General features: G+C 43.8%; 1 protein-coding gene across 1 annotated transcript; it reads left to right on the plus strand.

Moving 5' to 3' along the window:
- Positions 1-5,391: 5,391 nt before the first annotated feature.
- Positions 5,392-14,147, plus strand: LOC125549613 (probable protein transport Sec1b). Its single transcript, XM_048712970.1, has 21 exons — positions 5,392-5,464; positions 5,539-5,597; positions 5,844-5,925; positions 6,396-6,474; positions 6,770-6,820; positions 6,927-7,023; positions 7,101-7,133; positions 7,563-7,691; positions 8,366-8,554; positions 8,669-8,752; positions 8,834-8,929; positions 9,004-9,074; positions 9,647-9,743; positions 10,219-10,344; positions 10,423-10,518; positions 12,732-12,851; positions 12,924-13,004; positions 13,337-13,536; positions 13,663-13,756; positions 13,840-13,929; positions 14,121-14,147. Exons 1-21 carry the CDS (start codon positions 5,392-5,394, stop codon positions 14,145-14,147), a joined length of 1,974 nt encoding a protein of 657 aa, XP_048568927.1.
- The last annotated feature ends 2,987 nt before the right edge of the window (positions 14,148-17,134 follow it).

A 17,134-nucleotide genomic window follows, 5' to 3' on the forward strand; every position in this document is an offset into this window, starting at 1 on the left:
TGGGTACATGTGCACTAGATAGGTTATGTTTCTTAGTACTCTGGACCTTGAAGATATGTCATGTTATAGAATGCAAGTCTGTATATCATGGTCGTCTCCTTAGTCTGCAAACAAATAAATCATTTCAAGTTTTTTGTCCATGTGTAGTCCATAAATATTAACAAAATTCAAATGATCAATTAATGAAAAGGATTAATCCCTAGATTCACTATATAGTCCATCAAGATTATATGTTTTTCCTATAACAGAAGTATTTCATATCATAGGATAATTGTAGCTCGGAGACCACGGTCATGGTGTTGTTCGTACAGAAACCTGAGCCGACTTGCTTGTACAATTAACTTTTAAGATGTAATTTTCCATTAGTGAGCATGGTAATTGGGAAACACTATATAATGATAAAGTAATTAAAGAATATATATTCTTTAGAAATAATTGATGAATTGTTCATACATTAGACATGAGCCCACGCTGCTGGGGTATGTGCCATGCTCGACGCATTTGATTTTTTGAGGTTGTCTTGAAGTTTGTTAACGCGCAGGCAATGCCCCTGGACCCCATTCTCCGCCCATTCGGGAGTGTGCTGGATGTCGTCCTCCTCGACGCGGCCGTCCCCGAAGAGCTCTCTTGGTCAGAGGAGGTGGATCAGCAAGGCCACCTATCCTCCAGCGCGTGGACCGACGGCTGCGTCCTCCTGCTCTCCTAGCATGGTGAGCTTCCCCTCTCCCCCTACCCCAGATCTGGATGATACTTGCAATTGTGCAGCTATATATGAAACAAATCAGGTCTTGGTTCAGTTTTGTATGTGTCGATTTGATTAAACCTTGACTGAAACCAAAGCATCACGTTTTGATTAAATGTTTACATGAGTTGTTATTCTATTCAAGTGGGTGAATTAAGCCATTTTTATTTAGTTTGCTCTCTGCTATGACAATGCCATCATTGTGAGCCATCACTGCCTTACATTTTCCCAGAATTACAAATTAGCCACGGACTTGATTTGTTATTTGGACCACTAGCATCTTGGGGCACCGGATTTATATTATTAGCCCAGTACTGCAAGAATTCCTAAGATTGACCTTTAGGCATCCCTACAACTAACCACATGCTAGAGGATTTGAGCTGGTACATACGCATCATCAACTCCAGTTCCATGTTTGTCATGACTTTAGTATGAACCAAGCATATCTGCCTCTTAACTCCTCGTCCATAAATATCTTATTTTGCTGTGAAGATTTGGATTCTAGAGGATTTGGATTCATGCTGTGAAGATCATGAATATATATCTTATTTTGCTGCTCTATGCCTCATTCGTGTACAGATTCCCTAGCAGTATTTTTTTTCGTCTGCCACTTGCGACTGCCGGGTTCCTGATGTGCTTCTCATGCTCCGCAGACCATTGACCTGTACGTGGTTTTCGACGTGGCCACTGCCCTACTTCAGGTAAAATTTCACACTTTGATGAGGATTCATGAGCCCTGATTTGGGATAGACAAGTGTAGCATACTGAGTTCAGGAAATCAATTATGCGGCATGGCACCTATTAGGTGATTCGTGAACACACAACCAGGATGATTCCTATCCTACATATGCTGTGCTTATTGCTTCCAAGCTAGTGATGGCGGTCGCAGGTGCAGTACCTGCTGGTTAGTACCTGCTGGTTGTTGCTATCGCTGGCAGTTAGTGTTGGACATCTATCGCTTTAGCACCAAGCGACTAAACAATGTTTTGGTAAAGCTTTCAGAAATCAGTTTGCAGTGTTGACTCAGTACACATCTTTTACCTTCAATTTGGTAGTATGAAAAACACATTAGTAAATCTGAGTAACTTTGACATATTTTCTCTATTAACTTGCACTGGATTGGTACCCGTGATTGCCTTGTACTTAATTCTGCTAACACTGATCTTGTTACTATTAATTTGTTATTGCCATGGTGTTTATGCTGTTTAGAATAAGATCCATGCATCAATTCTAAGTTCTCGTCTCTCTGAAGGGACACTTCTATCTTCTATGACTCAGACTTGTTAACTATTGTTTCTTACTTTGTTAGCTACAACATATATTTTCCCCAGTTATTCTAATTCTTCTCTGATTCATGTAACAGGATGACAATGGAAGCCATGTTGTTGTTTTGTTTGTTCCCAGCCCTGACTATGGTCGTCGAGCGAGTCCGGCATGTTGTTCATCTAGTAGAGCTTGTTAGGAGTCTGAATCTAAGAACTTGTAGAGCTTTTTAGTATTACAATTGTAGAGCTTGTTACACTTGTAGAGCTTGTAAAGCAGTATGGTCTTCTGTATTGGAATGAATAAGCTTGTATCATGTGATCTGGTTGCTCTTATTTAAGTATCATGTGTGTTTTTGTCTCCGAAAATCTAAATAATGCTTGAAATATGAAGAATATGAGTCTGAATTGATGGGACCCACTTACCACAACATGACAAATGGGAACCTGTTACTAGAACCTGACAACTGGGACCCATCTGACTAGTGGACCCTTCTTTTTGAAAAAAAAAAGAAAAACTAAATTCGTTTAGACAAAAAGGCCACAACCCAACAATAAAAAGGCTGCAATGTTGGGCTTGGCCCATGAACCCAATCAAAAATTGACACACAGGAAAAAGACACAAATAGGCTGAATTGTTGGGCTAGGCCCATGTAGAAAATCGAATTGGACTGGGCTGATTCTTTTGCCACATCAGATTGCCACGTCGGATGCCTACGTGGTCTGGGGAGGCTGCTAGTGACCAAAACAAAACAATAGGCATATTTTGGTCAAAAACGTCCACGACCTTCTCACAGAGAAGGTCGTTAATTTCAGTTTACGACCGCCAGCTTTTGACCTTCTGTTTTTGGTCACAAAAAGGTCGCAAATGAAAAACTATGACCTTTCAGTGACCAATAGTGGAGGTCACAAGATAGCATATTTCTTGTAGTGAACTTTGATGTGCCTTTTGGATGGGCTCCGAGAAAATAAGGTGTATCTTGTTGACATGAGTAGTCTATCATTCCTGTTGAGCCGCGATATCACATACACCCCCTCAAAGCAACCGGTTTGCCACTCGGCCCATCAGGAACATTCCATCATGGCACACATCTGTGCGCGTAGTGTCAAGATCCATATATGCCCCATATGTCCATCATTAACCCGCACACGCTCATGTAACCATGAAGGTCGGCTCTGATACCAAATTTAATGCCCTGACCAAATCCATCTGTTCACCCACCGATTTCTGGCCATTGTGCCTAGGACCTAGACTGGACCAACAGACAACACTATTGTTTCTTGTGCACTTTATGCTCACTCATGCGCGTCCAGAATTAACTTACCAGTCAGTCACCCATCCCAAATCCATAGCAGCGCTTGGCCCGAGGCACCTTTAGAGTTTGAGCCTACTTTCCCTAGTCTCTGTTGAGGCTCCTGGGCTTGGTCGCTTAGAGCCAATCGCTGTCAATTCAACGGTAAAACGGGAACAAAAATACCACGTAGGTATATGAGTTTGCTATATATCTGCCCTTCAATTCAATTGATTGGCGATACGTCATAGATGCGAATTGCTGATCGGTTAGGTTAGCAGCATGCAGCATGCCTAGAAGGCGCAAGCTGACAATGCGACGTCGCTCAACACGTTGGTCCGAAAGAAGACAGAAGTACTGAACCAATTTGTGCCCTACCTCTCATCCCCTTTATTCTCTTTTAGTACAAGCTGCAAAATCATATTTAGTTGGGTAATGATTTACAACTGTCGCCTGCCCAAGCATTCCGCCGACCGCACGTTTGCCATTGGATCGAGCGGCATCCAACTATCCAACTCGCGCCGTGTGTCCCCCTGGATCCACAATACTTCTCGCCTCGCTCCCTTATCCTTTTCGTGCGTCATCCTAACATCTCATCTCTCAAGCTGGCTCCCCTCCTCTCCTCTCTCTCCATGAACGGCATGGTCTCGAATGATTCCGTCCTCTCTCTCTCTCTCTCTCTCTCTCTCTCTCTCTCTCTCTCTCTCTCTCTCTCTCTCTCTCTCTCTCTCTTTCCCAGCTCCAGACCCATATTTGCGTCGCAGTCTCCATGGAAGCTAACTGCTGCACCCGGAAGCTGTCGACGTTGGAAATGGCGAGCACCAGTGCTGGAAACATGTGTCGCTAAAGATTGTGGTGCTGCTACCGGCAACAGGCAGAGGAGCTACGGCGATAGTGACAACGAGTTGCACGTTTTTGCTGGAACCGGCGAATATTTGTGCTGCAACCGATGATCGGTGAAGCTGCTACCGGCAATATTTTTTGCTGCAATCATTCATGGTTAGTTACAACCCTGCGACGACGGTGACATCTTTTTCTTCTTCTAATTTTTCATTGTTTTTTTGCTAGCACAGGAGAACTTTTTTTTTTGCTACATCCATTGACTTAGCTGCGACCCCGATGGCAGGACGACATTTTTGTTGCAACGGTGTCGATTTTTGCTACTACCATCAATGGTTTTTGCTACATCCATTCTTCACGACTTCTGACGAGCTTTAACTAGCTTGCAGCAGGCTCCAACCTTGATCAACATGGCATAACGACAACCACACGATGCTACAACCGTATAGTCAGGGACCCATAATCGCAACTTGTTTTTGCTGGAACAAGTAAGCGCGATGGTCACCATGGTGAGCGCGGCCAGCGAGACGAGCACGACAATCACCACATCGAGCTCATCCAAAGACAAGCTAGACTGTCACCATGCGAGCACTGCCAGTTAGACAAGCGCGATGGTCACCACGGCGAGGTCATTGGCGCTGGGGTCGTGGGGAGGTAACGAGTTGCGGCGGCACATGGGAGAACAAACAAAGAAGCAGGGGAAAGAAAGAAGATGATGCACGGGCCAAATCCAACGGCTGTGTACAAGTGTATCGGGCGGCTGCATAGCGACCGGCCCAAATTTGGGATGCATGGTGGGTCGGCGCCTAGCGTGCTCCTATTCGGTTTACTAATTTATTATTACTAATTTAAATCTAGAATAATTATGTAAGCGCCGTAGTGATCGATATAAACGTTTTCTAATTATTTTTCTCTCGTCGGTTAGCGCCCTCTCGCTGGGGTGCGTGAGACTCCCATGGGGTACGATTCGTGTGCTATCCCCGCACTATGGCCTCTCCTTCTCCCCTTGGGAACCGCGGCCCGGTTCATCCTGCGGGCCCCACGCACCCCGCGTCCCTCCCCTCCCCTCCCCTCCACCCCACGCGCTCATCGACATTCCCGGCCGGCTAAATCAGGATATAAGCTGCATGCGGCATGCGTGTGCGTGGGGTGGAGAGGAGCAGGTGAGGGCGACGTGCGGGTGACCGGCGAGGGAGGTCGTAGCCGTGGTGCTGGCGGAGGTCGTCGGTCGGATCGACTTGGCTGCGGCGGCGAGATGTCGATGTCCGGGGCGGACTTCAACGGCGTGGGCGAGGACCCCAGGATCTTCCGCAACATCTGCCGCGACCGTACGCACCCAGCGCCTCTCTCCTGTGCTGTGCCCTCACCATCCTTCTCGCTCCATTAATGGCTTTCTCCACAGGGATACTGAAGGATATGCTAAAGCCGGACAAGGACAAGGAAAACAAGAGCGCGTGGAAGGTACATCCTCAGTTCCCACAGGGATACACTCAACGATCCTCTCTAAACTGCTCATAACCGCTGACGTTTCATTATTCAACAAGATGTTTGTGCGATTCTTCCCGAGTAATGTGATGATATTGGCAACTGTTTGAGGATCTGAAGATCAGTTTAAGCTCCTCTTAATCAGTTACAGGGTTATTACCTATCAGGAATTTGAGGCAAAAAGAATAAAACGTAACATCTTTTAGCATGCCTTCTGCGCAGGTTCTTATCATGGATAAATTTACAGTGAGGATCATGGGTTATGCTTGCAAGATGGCAGAAATCACTGATGCAGGGGTTTCGTGTAAGTTGCCCAAACCTGGATATATGATCGTTTAGCAGAAATCATCAGGTGGTGGATATCAAAAGTGTCCTTCTCAACTCTGATCTCATATGAGCTTGGTATGAACAGTAAAATCTGAAACAAATGAAAAAAATCAGAATTTATTTTGTGGCAAACTTTGACCAATGGTTTTAATGCGTGCAAACTTTCATCGCTGAATAACATTTGTGGAAGACGAGGCAAAAAAAATCAAATGTCATTGTTTGCTTAAAAAATCATATATTTTTTAAAAAATTCTGATTTTACTGTTCACCAAGTACAGATGAGCTCGAGCTATCAGATAATGCACGTCCAGAGGATACCATGTTGTTTTATTTCGAGGGTACCCTTTAGGAGGTCTTCAATTCGGCCAACATCACGCCCATAAATCTGGTTGATTGGCATTATGGCCAAGTAAGCTAGTTAAATGACCTGACTGTCCTATCCTGCAGTGGTGGAAGATTTGTTCAAGAGAAGGGAGCCGATGCCCTCAATGGATGTAATCTACTTTGTACAGCCACTGAAAGAAAAGTAATTACTGATTGCAATTGACCTTTCTGGCTTTCATTTTCTATAAGCACCGTAGCATAATTGCAAATACAGATACTTGTAGTTTTGGTCCCTTAATTGATGCTTCTAGTGACTCTGATGTTTCAAGATTTTTATGCATCCCAACTCAAAATAAAAGGAATGCATTCCTGCCTTGTTTAATACGAAGTTTTTGCTGGTTAATCTTCCTTATTTTCGGAGCTCTTTTGCTAGTCCATGACTGATATAACTATTCTCCGAAAACGATCCTCTGATATGAAAGCTTGGTGATCTGCAGTGTCATAATGCTTCTATCCGACATGTCTGGGAGATGTCCACTGTACAGGAAGTATGTTGAACCAAGATTTTAATTCACAGCTGGATTGTCATTTGCAGAAGCTTCATATGAAACAGACTTTGACATACATGTTAAAGGTTTTACTTTCAACTTTTAGGGCATACATCTTCTTCAGTTCACCAATTCCCAAGGATCTGGTGACTTACATTAAGAACGACAGCAGTGTGATACCACGCATTGGTGCACTAAGAGAGGTTAAGTTTTGAATACCTTTGAATGTTCTGTTCTTCAGCAATAGATTTTCTAATGCGGTGGTCCCATTTAATTGCAGATGAATTTGGAGTTTTTTGCTATTGACATGCAGGTATCCATAAGCTTTGCCCTATATGACCTCATTGCTTTCTTCGGATGATTGCTGCCTAGGACATTGTTATGTTTCTTTTCTTTTGTTATTGTCAAGTATAGAAGTTAGAGTCAACTGTAATTTAGGCGGTAGCCATATTAACGAGTAGCTCTAGGTCAACATATAAATTTAGTATTGACTGAATTCACACAGTGAAGGGAAATTTAACTGGTCCATCTTTGAACCGAAAGTTTGATAGCATAAGGTGGGAATATTCATGAATTCATTTTAAGTTGAAAGCATTACAAATGAGGTCCGCTGGATTTGTTCAATAGACTTGTACTTGCATGCCATTCTGACTATTTTTTTCTAGTTTCATATTTAGTTTCTAATTCGTCAATTTGATGTTAGAAACCTTAGTTTTGATGATGATGGGTGGCGTATCTGTAGGGGTTTGTAACTGACCATGACATGGCACTGACTGACTTATATGGTGCAAATGAACATAATTCGAAAAAATTCAACGACACCATAAGCACTATGGCTTGCCGCATAGCTACCACATTTGCATCATTGAAGGTATGTAAAGGAATTTCATTCGCTTTGATCTATTAATGCACTCTGTGGTAATTAGTAAAAAAATATTCTTATGCTGGGTTCTTAAGTTACTGCGCCATTTCATAAAAGGTAACTCGGTCCAAAATCATCAGAAAACTGCTTAATTTCAGCATAGCATCGATACCTTTCCAACTTATGTTTTTGAATGAAGCATGTGTAGTGATTATTGCTGATGATATTGACACGGCTACAAGTGGGACCGTATAATGTTTTAATATGTGCTCAATGTTTGAAAGAAGTTGGTGGCACTTTATATTTTTTGCTTTCCAATTTTGCACTCCTATTTCCCAGGTCACAAAGTACATAACCTGAATATCCCTCGTCTCGAACCCACATAAAAGTGATAAGGAAATTACATGGTTGTGTTCATAAACATCATGAAACAAATATCTCAGTGGAATATGAGGTCTTGATTATTGTTAGTCTCTTAAAATGTCTTCTTGTGACCGGCTGTTTGACAACTGACCATTTTACCTATCACAGTATTTACTGGTGATCTACAGGCTACAGTTTTGAACATCTCCTATTCTAGACATGAATAGAGTCTTCTTGATATCTATCCTTGTTTTATATTGTGTGGTCAATGGACTATAACATCGTTAGTGCAAACACAGAAGCTAATCTGGCGCTTACAGGAATTTCCTACTGTGCGGTATCGAGCACCCAAAAGTGCAGACCCATCAACAGCACCAAAATTTGACATGGTTCCAAAATGGCTGGCTAACGCTACTTGGGAAATCGTGTCAAAATATAAGTCAACAATTCCAGAATTTCCCCAGAAGGAGACATGTGAATTGCTTGTTCTGGACAGACCTATAGATCAGGTGCTAAAGCATAATTTACATTTTTCATTAGAAGGGTTTAATTGTTTGTTTATTTTGCAAGTACAACAAATAACTGTTTCATACAACTTACAACAATTTAATATGATTGCGAAGATAGCACCTGTTATTCATGAATGGACCTATGACGCAATGTGCCATGATCTACTCGAAATGGATGGCAACAAATACATATACGAGGTATTTCTTGATATAACATTATGTACCAGCCACACGTTATCTTCACTTGCCCTATTCGTTGATTTACTTTTCTGTTGGAAGGTATCAAAAGAGGATTCAGAACCTGAAAAGAAAGAAGCTTTATTGGAGGATCAAGATCCTCTCTGGATAGAGCTTCGACATATTCACATAGCTGATGTGAGTCTTGTTGGTATTTAAGATTGCCGAGCTATATTTTTACCTATGCTCTATAATACTAACTTGAATGCCAGGCTAGTGAGAGGTTGTATGAGAAGATGAATACCTTTGTTTCAAAGAATAAAGCAGCACAACTTCATTCAAGGTGCTTGATATTTCCTTGTTCTGAAAGAAATAAAACTGTATATGTTTTAACAGAGAGTGGAGTGCGCTATGGTATGGTAGAAGATGCTTGTGCATTGGTGTTTTTTCCATTCTAGATTGTTATTTATTCGAAAAATTACCATTCTACTCTAAACCGTGGCGAAGCGAGAACTTCAAAGTTCTGATGTCAAATACATACTTTTATGTCAATTTCTTATCAAATTTTGCATGATTTCTTCCTGTATGTGTTGTTTTTGGCAAAACCCTATGTAGTCAACTGACTACATAGAACATGTCTGGTGCCGCCACTCAGTCTAGATTGCTGATGCAATCATGCTATAAGTTACCTTCAACGTAGTTAGTTGTTGAACTGGCATATTTTGATGTATATTTTACTATGATATACCATTCTTGTCTGAACAACTGACTTTATTTGGAATCTGGAGGACTAGTATGAAAATCCTTTGAAATGAAAAACTACGTAACCTATATATTTTGATATAGAGGTATATCAAATACGTATGATTAATTTAAAAAAGCATACATGCTTACAATATTTTCGTTCTCAATTAGAGATGGTGGTGAAATCTCAACCACGGATCTGCAAAAGATTGTTCAAGCTTTGCCACAGTACGGTGAGCAAGTTGATAAATTGACCCTCCATATAGATGTAAGTGATTGTTTACATATCACTTTCCTTGCAAGTTTTATGTTTTTCTTATTTTGTTTATCTTTACCAGACATAATTAACTATTTTTTTTATTGAAATACATGTCTATAAAATGTGAAAACGAGATGTCATCTTACTGGTGAATGCAAGTTAAATGGACCACTCAAATACGGTTCTTAGATCTATTGCATAGTATGTTGAATAGATGAGGAGTTATCTAGCGTGTAATGTAACTCTGCAGCCTCTGCCAGTACCAATATTTAATATAAATGAGCTTAGTGACCTAAGCTTAACATATAGTTCAAGACAAGTAGCTGTTGTTTAAAAGCATCCCTATCACCTTTATATGTACTCGTATCTTCAGTCTTTATGGCATATGCCTTTTGTCGTAAAATATATCTTCTACTGAGCTTGATTTCTAACTTCAAAGTGACATAAATTCCACTAGTTTTGTTTGAGCTCTTCTTTTGCTCAGATTGCAGGTAAAATAAACAGGTGCATCAGGGATTACGGGCTCCGTGACCTTGGGCAGTTGGAGCAGGATCTGGTTTTTGGAGATGCAGGAGCAAAGGAGGTGATCAATATGCTCAGGTCAAAGCAGGTTTGTAAAGCGTTATGCTTGGCTCTATCAGTACAGTATTATGCTTGGTTTGACATGAATATTTGTTCTATTGCCCAGAATTTGAGTGAAGAGAACAAACTGAGATTGATGATTATCTATGCAATTGTATGTCCCGACAAGTTTGAAGGTGACAAAGGGGACAAGTTGATGCAGGTACTTCACGTTAAATTTTGCATTGCTGGAATTATGGCTTATGAGTGGCATAATAATCTCGAACGTCGCAGGAGAGTCATGTGTGATTTCATTAAGAAGGGACAAAATGGAAAAATGAGAGGCTAGCAGGCTAACTCCCAGAGATGTTGAATTACAGACTCGCCATGAACAAAAGAAATTCAACCAAACACATACCGACCTAGGTGCGAGGGATAACTGAGCTGACGAGTAGCCTGTGGAGGGCTGAAGCACCAGCTAACCACCAGAAGTAACTCCCTGTAACACTAACCAAATACACGGCCTAGCACCCTCACCACAATACTGGAGGAGTCGCTGAACACGCTCCCATAAAACAAGAAAATTACCTCCATTAACTTGATCACGGCCTTTCCATAGAAACCCCCTTCTTCTCTTATATATATAGCTTTGATCACCCACCTAGGCAGGTCCAAGGCAAACATTAGGTAGGGTGCACAAATTATGCAAAAGGTACACAAGAACATAGGAAGTAAACCTCTCCTTTCACTAGTTAGAATTGCATGGAAGCGCGACAGATGAGAGTTACTTTTTTCCCGGCCCCGTGTCGCTCCCCCGCGGGGCGGCCCGCACAACCAAGAACCGCTCCCTGCCGCCGCCGCCGGCGAGCGCCGCCGGGCAAAGCCCGCGCGGCGTCGGCGGCGGCGGACCTCTTCTTCCCTCTCGCCTGGAGCATGAGCTGCGCGGGGCTGCTCAACTGGGCCGAGGAGCGCGAGCGGCGTGGTCGGGCGCGAGTGCAGCGCGGCGCGGTCGGGCGCGATTGCAGCGCGCGCGCTCTGGTGGCTGGGCGTCGCGCCCTGATGCGTTGGAGGCTGGGCGGCTCGCGCTCGGTGGAGGGTCGCCGTTTCCGCGTTGGCCGGCGCCTTGCGGGCTCCCGCGGATCTGGTGCGCCGCGGTCGCGGTGGGGGTAGGACTGTCCTCTGGGTGTGGGGCTGCGTGTCAGCACAACGCAATGGCATGTGCGGGAGTTGCGGGAGATCTGATCTCCTGGGCGTGGCGAGCAGGTGGCATTCCCGATCTGGACGGACCTATTCGCGTGTTGGGCTTCCCCGGTGCAGATCTGGCGGGGTGGCCGGCCGGCGACCTCCTGTGGGCGCGGCCTAGGGGTGAGATGTGTAGCAGCGCTCGGGCGCCATGGAAGTGATCTGCTGGAAGAGCTGGCTGGGTCGTGGGTTTGGACGGGTGAGGCTGCCGGCGAAAGCCGTACTCCGGCTGCGGCCGGAGCCGTCGATGGCGGTGCCTACGGGCTCCGTCTCCTTGTTGGAGCCATCGATGTTGCAGTCCTCTCCTTCCCTTGCTTGACATGCTTCGGGGGAAACCCTAGATCCGGTCTCCTGGGTCGGAGGATGACGACGCCATTGGCTATGGCCGGCATCGTGTTTTCCTCTTGAGGACATTGTCTTGGAGCTAGACTCGGTCAGAGGGACTAAGTGCTCGTGGAGGTGGTTGGCGACGGCTTATGTGACATCTTCGTGAGAGCAGCAGAAGCACCCGTCACATGCACGGTGCGCCAGGCAAGTTATGTCTGCCAATCTCGTGGGATTGAAGCGGCATATGTTTGCTCTTTCGGACATGGCGTTCCTCTTTGATGTCGTCGAGTTTTGTGGAGATGCTTGTGGCAGCCTGGATTGACATGACGGTTTTCGGTGTGCACTTTGCTAGCAGCGGAGGCGCTCAAGTGCCCGACCGGGCATGTTGTGGGGTGTTTGCCTTTCTGGCGTGTTGTATGTTTTGTGGTGCTTGGCGCTGCTTAGGTTTTCGCCTGGTTTTCCTTGATAAACCGAGCAACCCTCTCTTTCTTCTTTTTTAGCACTCATCTTATGTGGTGCATTCCTCCTTTGAGGGTGTTACTTGTAATACCTCTTCTGATCAATGAATTTGGCAGCTCTCCTGCCAACATTCCAAAAAAAAAAGAATTGCATGGAAGCATAGAGTACTCACTAGTGAGAAGTGACTTATAAGATGGCTTCACCTAACCCAGCTTTAAAGCATGTTTTTTTCTTTTGCTACGTATGGAAAAACCAATAAGCCAACTTGAGATAAGCCTGTATGCTGTGCCCAATGGAGCTTGAGTATGGACGATGTCATCTAAGCTAGTGGTTACAGTGCCATTTGGGTTGACAATTTTGGTTATTCATGTCTACGTGATATGGTGAGCTAATTTATCGTCTTTGCAGCTAGCGAAACTGCCATCAGATGATATGAAGGCCATAAACAGCTTAAGATACTTGGTTAGTTCAGATGCAAAAAAGGCAGCACGGGATGGTGGTTTCTCTCTCAAATTTGATGCCCAAAAGGTGAAGTCATGGTTTCAGCTGAAACTTCTACTTCCTTCCCTTGAACTAACATGGTTTTAATTTCCACATCAGAAAAAAAATACTGGTGTTCGGACAGAGCGGCAGGATGGTGAGGAAGGCTGGGCGTTATCACGTTTTTTCCCACTTATGGAGGCACGTGATAGTAATATAGTACTAGTAAAGTCCCCTTTTCTTAACGAAATATCTGCCTATCTATTTTATTCGATGTGCTTTACGTGGTCAATAATTATCTCATGTGATGCTGCGATTAACATTTGCTAGAAGTAAAATAAACACAGTTCCAAAATTTAAGTGGTCTTTAAGATGTGGTCTTCATTCTCTTGATCAAATAAGTTTCAGAACAAACTGAACTAGACAAGTGTAGTACGACTGATTTTGATTGAACTGCTGTTGGACACGAGTGTTGTTATGTCCATTTGTGATTCAAAATAGTAAATGACTGAAGTTCCATGGTCTTTCAACAGGAGCTGGTCGAGAAACTGAGCAAAGGTGAATTACCTCTAAACGAATACCCATCTTTAAGTCAACCAAGTTCTACTTCTCAAGGGGCCGGAGAAAGTGCATCGGCGCCAAAACCAGCACAAAATCCACAGCCCATGTCTAGGAGATCACGGCGCACACCACAATGGGCTAAAGGCCGTAACTCTGATGATAGTCAATCAAGGTATTCACTGAAGATAGTCTTCCATGTGATCCCTTGGGCCATACAAAACTTTCCAAGAACAACCGCTCTGATTGGTTCCACACGATCTAGCTGCTTCCTTATCATGACCATATATTTGATTTGCAGCGACTCTTCCGTGTTGAGACACGCATCAGGTGATTTCAAGAGGCTAGGCAACCGAATATTTGTCTTCATCGTTGGTGGAGCAACCCGATCTGAAGTATGTCCTTTAGATATCTGTTAACTCTCATTCATACTACATAAATTCTATGTTCTCATCGATCTTATATTTTGATGGATTAGCTAAGGGTGGCGCACAAGCTAACCATGAAGTTGAAGAGAGAAATCGTCCTCGGGTCCTCTAGCATCGATAATCCTCCACAGTTTATTTCGGTAAGCCTTTTCTGTGTAGTCTTATAATGTCTCATTGTTCTCCAACCTTTTCACCAAATCCTATGGATCAATACAAACAGAGCTACCTGAGCAAATATCAAGAATGCTAACTCATAGCTTCCACAACGTAGAATAAACTGCTGGTACACATACTGACAGACTTCACTCACTCATTGAATGTGTAAATGCAGAAGCTGAAGGCGCTAGGACCATCCTAGGAGCGATGTCGCCGGTTCTCCCGGACGAGCGATTGTGCAGTACCCATGCTAGTAGCTTACACAACATTTATTTGCCTTTGTTTTCCACTCTACCAAGAGTGTGAGCCATGCCGATATGTTGTAAAGTGTGGGGCATGTATATGCCATTCTATTTTCTAGGGAAAAAGGATGCAATTTTGATTCTCTTATCACACTCGAGATCTATCGGTTCTAACACCTTTTGTTTATTTTGAAAATTTATATATAATTTGCCAAAGCTGAGACTAAGATGAAAAAGAAATCGGAAGAACTAGCAGCGCCAGGATAATCGAAGGCCTATTCTTCTAATGAAAGAATTTTGCAAGCAAGGATGCCATCATAATTTCCCGGGTTGCAATCCTTTTGCCATCAACAACCTCTTCTTTCTTAGGGATGTGCTTAATTCTTATTTTTAGAAAGGAGGCTGTGGTCTGACCTTAATTTTAGAATAATCCGAGGCACGTAGTCGATCCACCAATGAACAAGCAGTCACACGAGGCACAACACCGATATCTATTAATGAGTATCACCAACATGACAACATCCCCGGGCATGACTATAGAGGCTCCTCCCCACGACAACACTACAATACCCTACTATGGAAGCTCCTCCCCCTGCATGACTATGCTATTATGTTTGCATAGGTTAAATCGTGTGTCTATCCCCACATTATATAAGAGGTCTAGAATATAAGAGTCTTACTGGGACACTACAACATACCCTATCTACACACCGTACTACTCCAAGTCCAACTGTAACCTATCTTGTACAAAATATTTAACACAATTCCAATAAACTCCACCTTGGCTAATACTAGCAACTTTGATTCATCCATGCATCAAACCTCCATGTACATTGGACTTTAGATTTTACCATAAATATCGCTCCTACTTCCAGACTCCGCATGAATTTACCTACAGCTGTAGTCCCTTCTTGTCTTCTTTACTATAGTCCCTTCTTGTGTTCTTCACAGAGCTTCGAGGGAGAGTTCCGTTAGCACGACGGCGTGATGACGGTGATGATGATGCTACCAACGCAGGGCTTCGCCTAAGCGCCGCTACGATATGACCGATGTGGATTATGGTGGAGGGGGGCACCGCACACGGCTAAAAGATCAACTGATCAACTTGTGTGTCCATGGGGTCCCCCCCTTCCCTGGTATATAAAGGAGTGGAGGAGGGGGAGGGCCGGCCCTCTACTATGGCGCGCCCTGGGGAGTCCTACTCCCACCGGGAGTAGAATCCCCCCCCCCCTTCCATGTAGTAGGAGTAGGAGAGAAGGAAAGGAAAGGGAAAAGAAAAGAGAAGGAAGGAGGGGGCGCCGCCCCTCCCCCTAGTCCAATCCGCACTAGCCCTTGGGGGGGGGCGCAGTCTCCCCTCTCTATTTCCCCTAAAGCCCAATAAGGCCCATATACTCCCCGGCGAATTCCCGTAACTCTCCGGTACTCCGATAAATACCCGAACCACTCAGAACCTTTCCGATGTCTGAATATAGCCTTTCAATATATCGATCTTTACATCTCGAACATTTCGAGACTCCTCGTCATGTCCATGATCTCATCCGGGACTCCGAACAACCTTCGGTACATCAAAACACATAAACTCAAATACCGATTGTCACCGAACGTTAAGCGTGTGGACCCTACGGGTTCGAGAACTATGTAGACATGACTGAGACTCATCTCCGGTCAATAACCAATAGCGGAACCTGGATGCTCATATTGGCTCCTACATATTCTATGAAGATCTTTATCGGTCAAACCGCATAACGGTATACGTTGTTCCCTTTGTCATCGGTATGTTACTTTCCCGAGATTCGATCGTCGGTATCTCAATACCTAGTCCAATCTCGTTACCGGCAAGTCTCTTTAGTCGTTCCGTAATGCATCATCCCGCAACTAACTCATTAGTCACATTGCTTGCAAGGCTTATAGTGATGTGCATTACCGAGAGGGCAAGAGATACCTCTCCGACAATCGGAGTGACAAATCCTAATCTTGATCCATGCCAACTCAACAAATACCATAGGAGACACCTGTAGATCACCTTTATAACCACCCAGTTATGTTGTGACATTTGGTAGCACACAAAGTGTTGACGTAACTCTTTACGACGAACTCTTTGTCACCTCCATAACCAAGAAACATTTCCTTATTCCACTAAGGATAATTTTTTACCGCTGTCCAGTGATCCACTCCTAGATCACTATATGGTATCCTCTTGCCAAACTTATGGTGAGGTACACAATAGGTCTGGTACACAGCATAGCATATTTTATAGAACCTATGACTGAGGCATAGGGAATGACTTTTCATTCTCTTTCTATTTTCTGTCGTGGTCGGGTTTTGAGTCTTTACTCAACTTCACACCTTGCAACACAGGCAAGAAATCCTTCTTTGACTGTTCAATTTTGAAATACTTCAAAATCTTGTCAAGGTATGTACTCATTGGAAATATATCAAGCGTCTTGATCTATCTCTATAGATCTTGATGCTCAATATGTAAGCAGCTTCACCGGGGTCTTTCTTTGAAAAACTCCTTTCAAACACTCCTTTATGCTTTCCAAAAAATTCTACATTATTTTCGATCAACAATATGTCATTCACATATACTTATCAGAAATTTTGTAGTGCTTGTCGTGGTTCTAACTCTGACAGTGAAGTACGGGGGTGTGTATGGAGAGGCTAGATCTCAGCTATGGAGAAGTTGTAAGCACACGAGGATTACGAGTTCAGGCCCTTCTCGGAGGAAGTAATAGCCCTACGTCTCGGTGCCCGGAGGCGGTCGATTGGATTATGCGTGTGTGAATAACAGGGGTGCGAACCCTTCATACTGAGGAGGGGGTGGCTTATATAGAGTTCGCCGGCCCTCTCCTGCCCTCAGTAATGCAGGGTTTAAGGTACATTTAAGGTTGGGCGTTACTGGTAACGCCTCTAATAAAGTGCTACAATGACCATAAAGACTACTTAA

The sequence above is a fragment of the Triticum urartu genome, chromosome 3 (genome assembly GCF_003073215.2).
Source record: "Triticum urartu cultivar G1812 chromosome 3, Tu2.1, whole genome shotgun sequence".
In the NCBI taxonomy this organism is placed as follows: Eukaryota; Viridiplantae; Streptophyta; class Magnoliopsida; order Poales; family Poaceae; genus Triticum; species Triticum urartu.

Excerpts from the sequence above, each read along its gene's own strand:
- LOC125549613 (XM_048712970.1), top strand. The coding sequence starts at position 5,392 with ATGTCGATGTCCGGGGCGGACTTCAACGGCGTGGGCGAGGACCCCAGG. Across the intron at positions 8,555-8,668 it reads TGGACAGACCTATAGATCAG|ATAGCACCTGTTATTCATGA; the intron begins GTGCTAAAGCAT and ends ATGATTGCGAAG. Across the intron at positions 13,537-13,662 it reads TCTGATGATAGTCAATCAAG|CGACTCTTCCGTGTTGAGAC; the intron begins GTATTCACTGAA and ends TTTGATTTGCAG.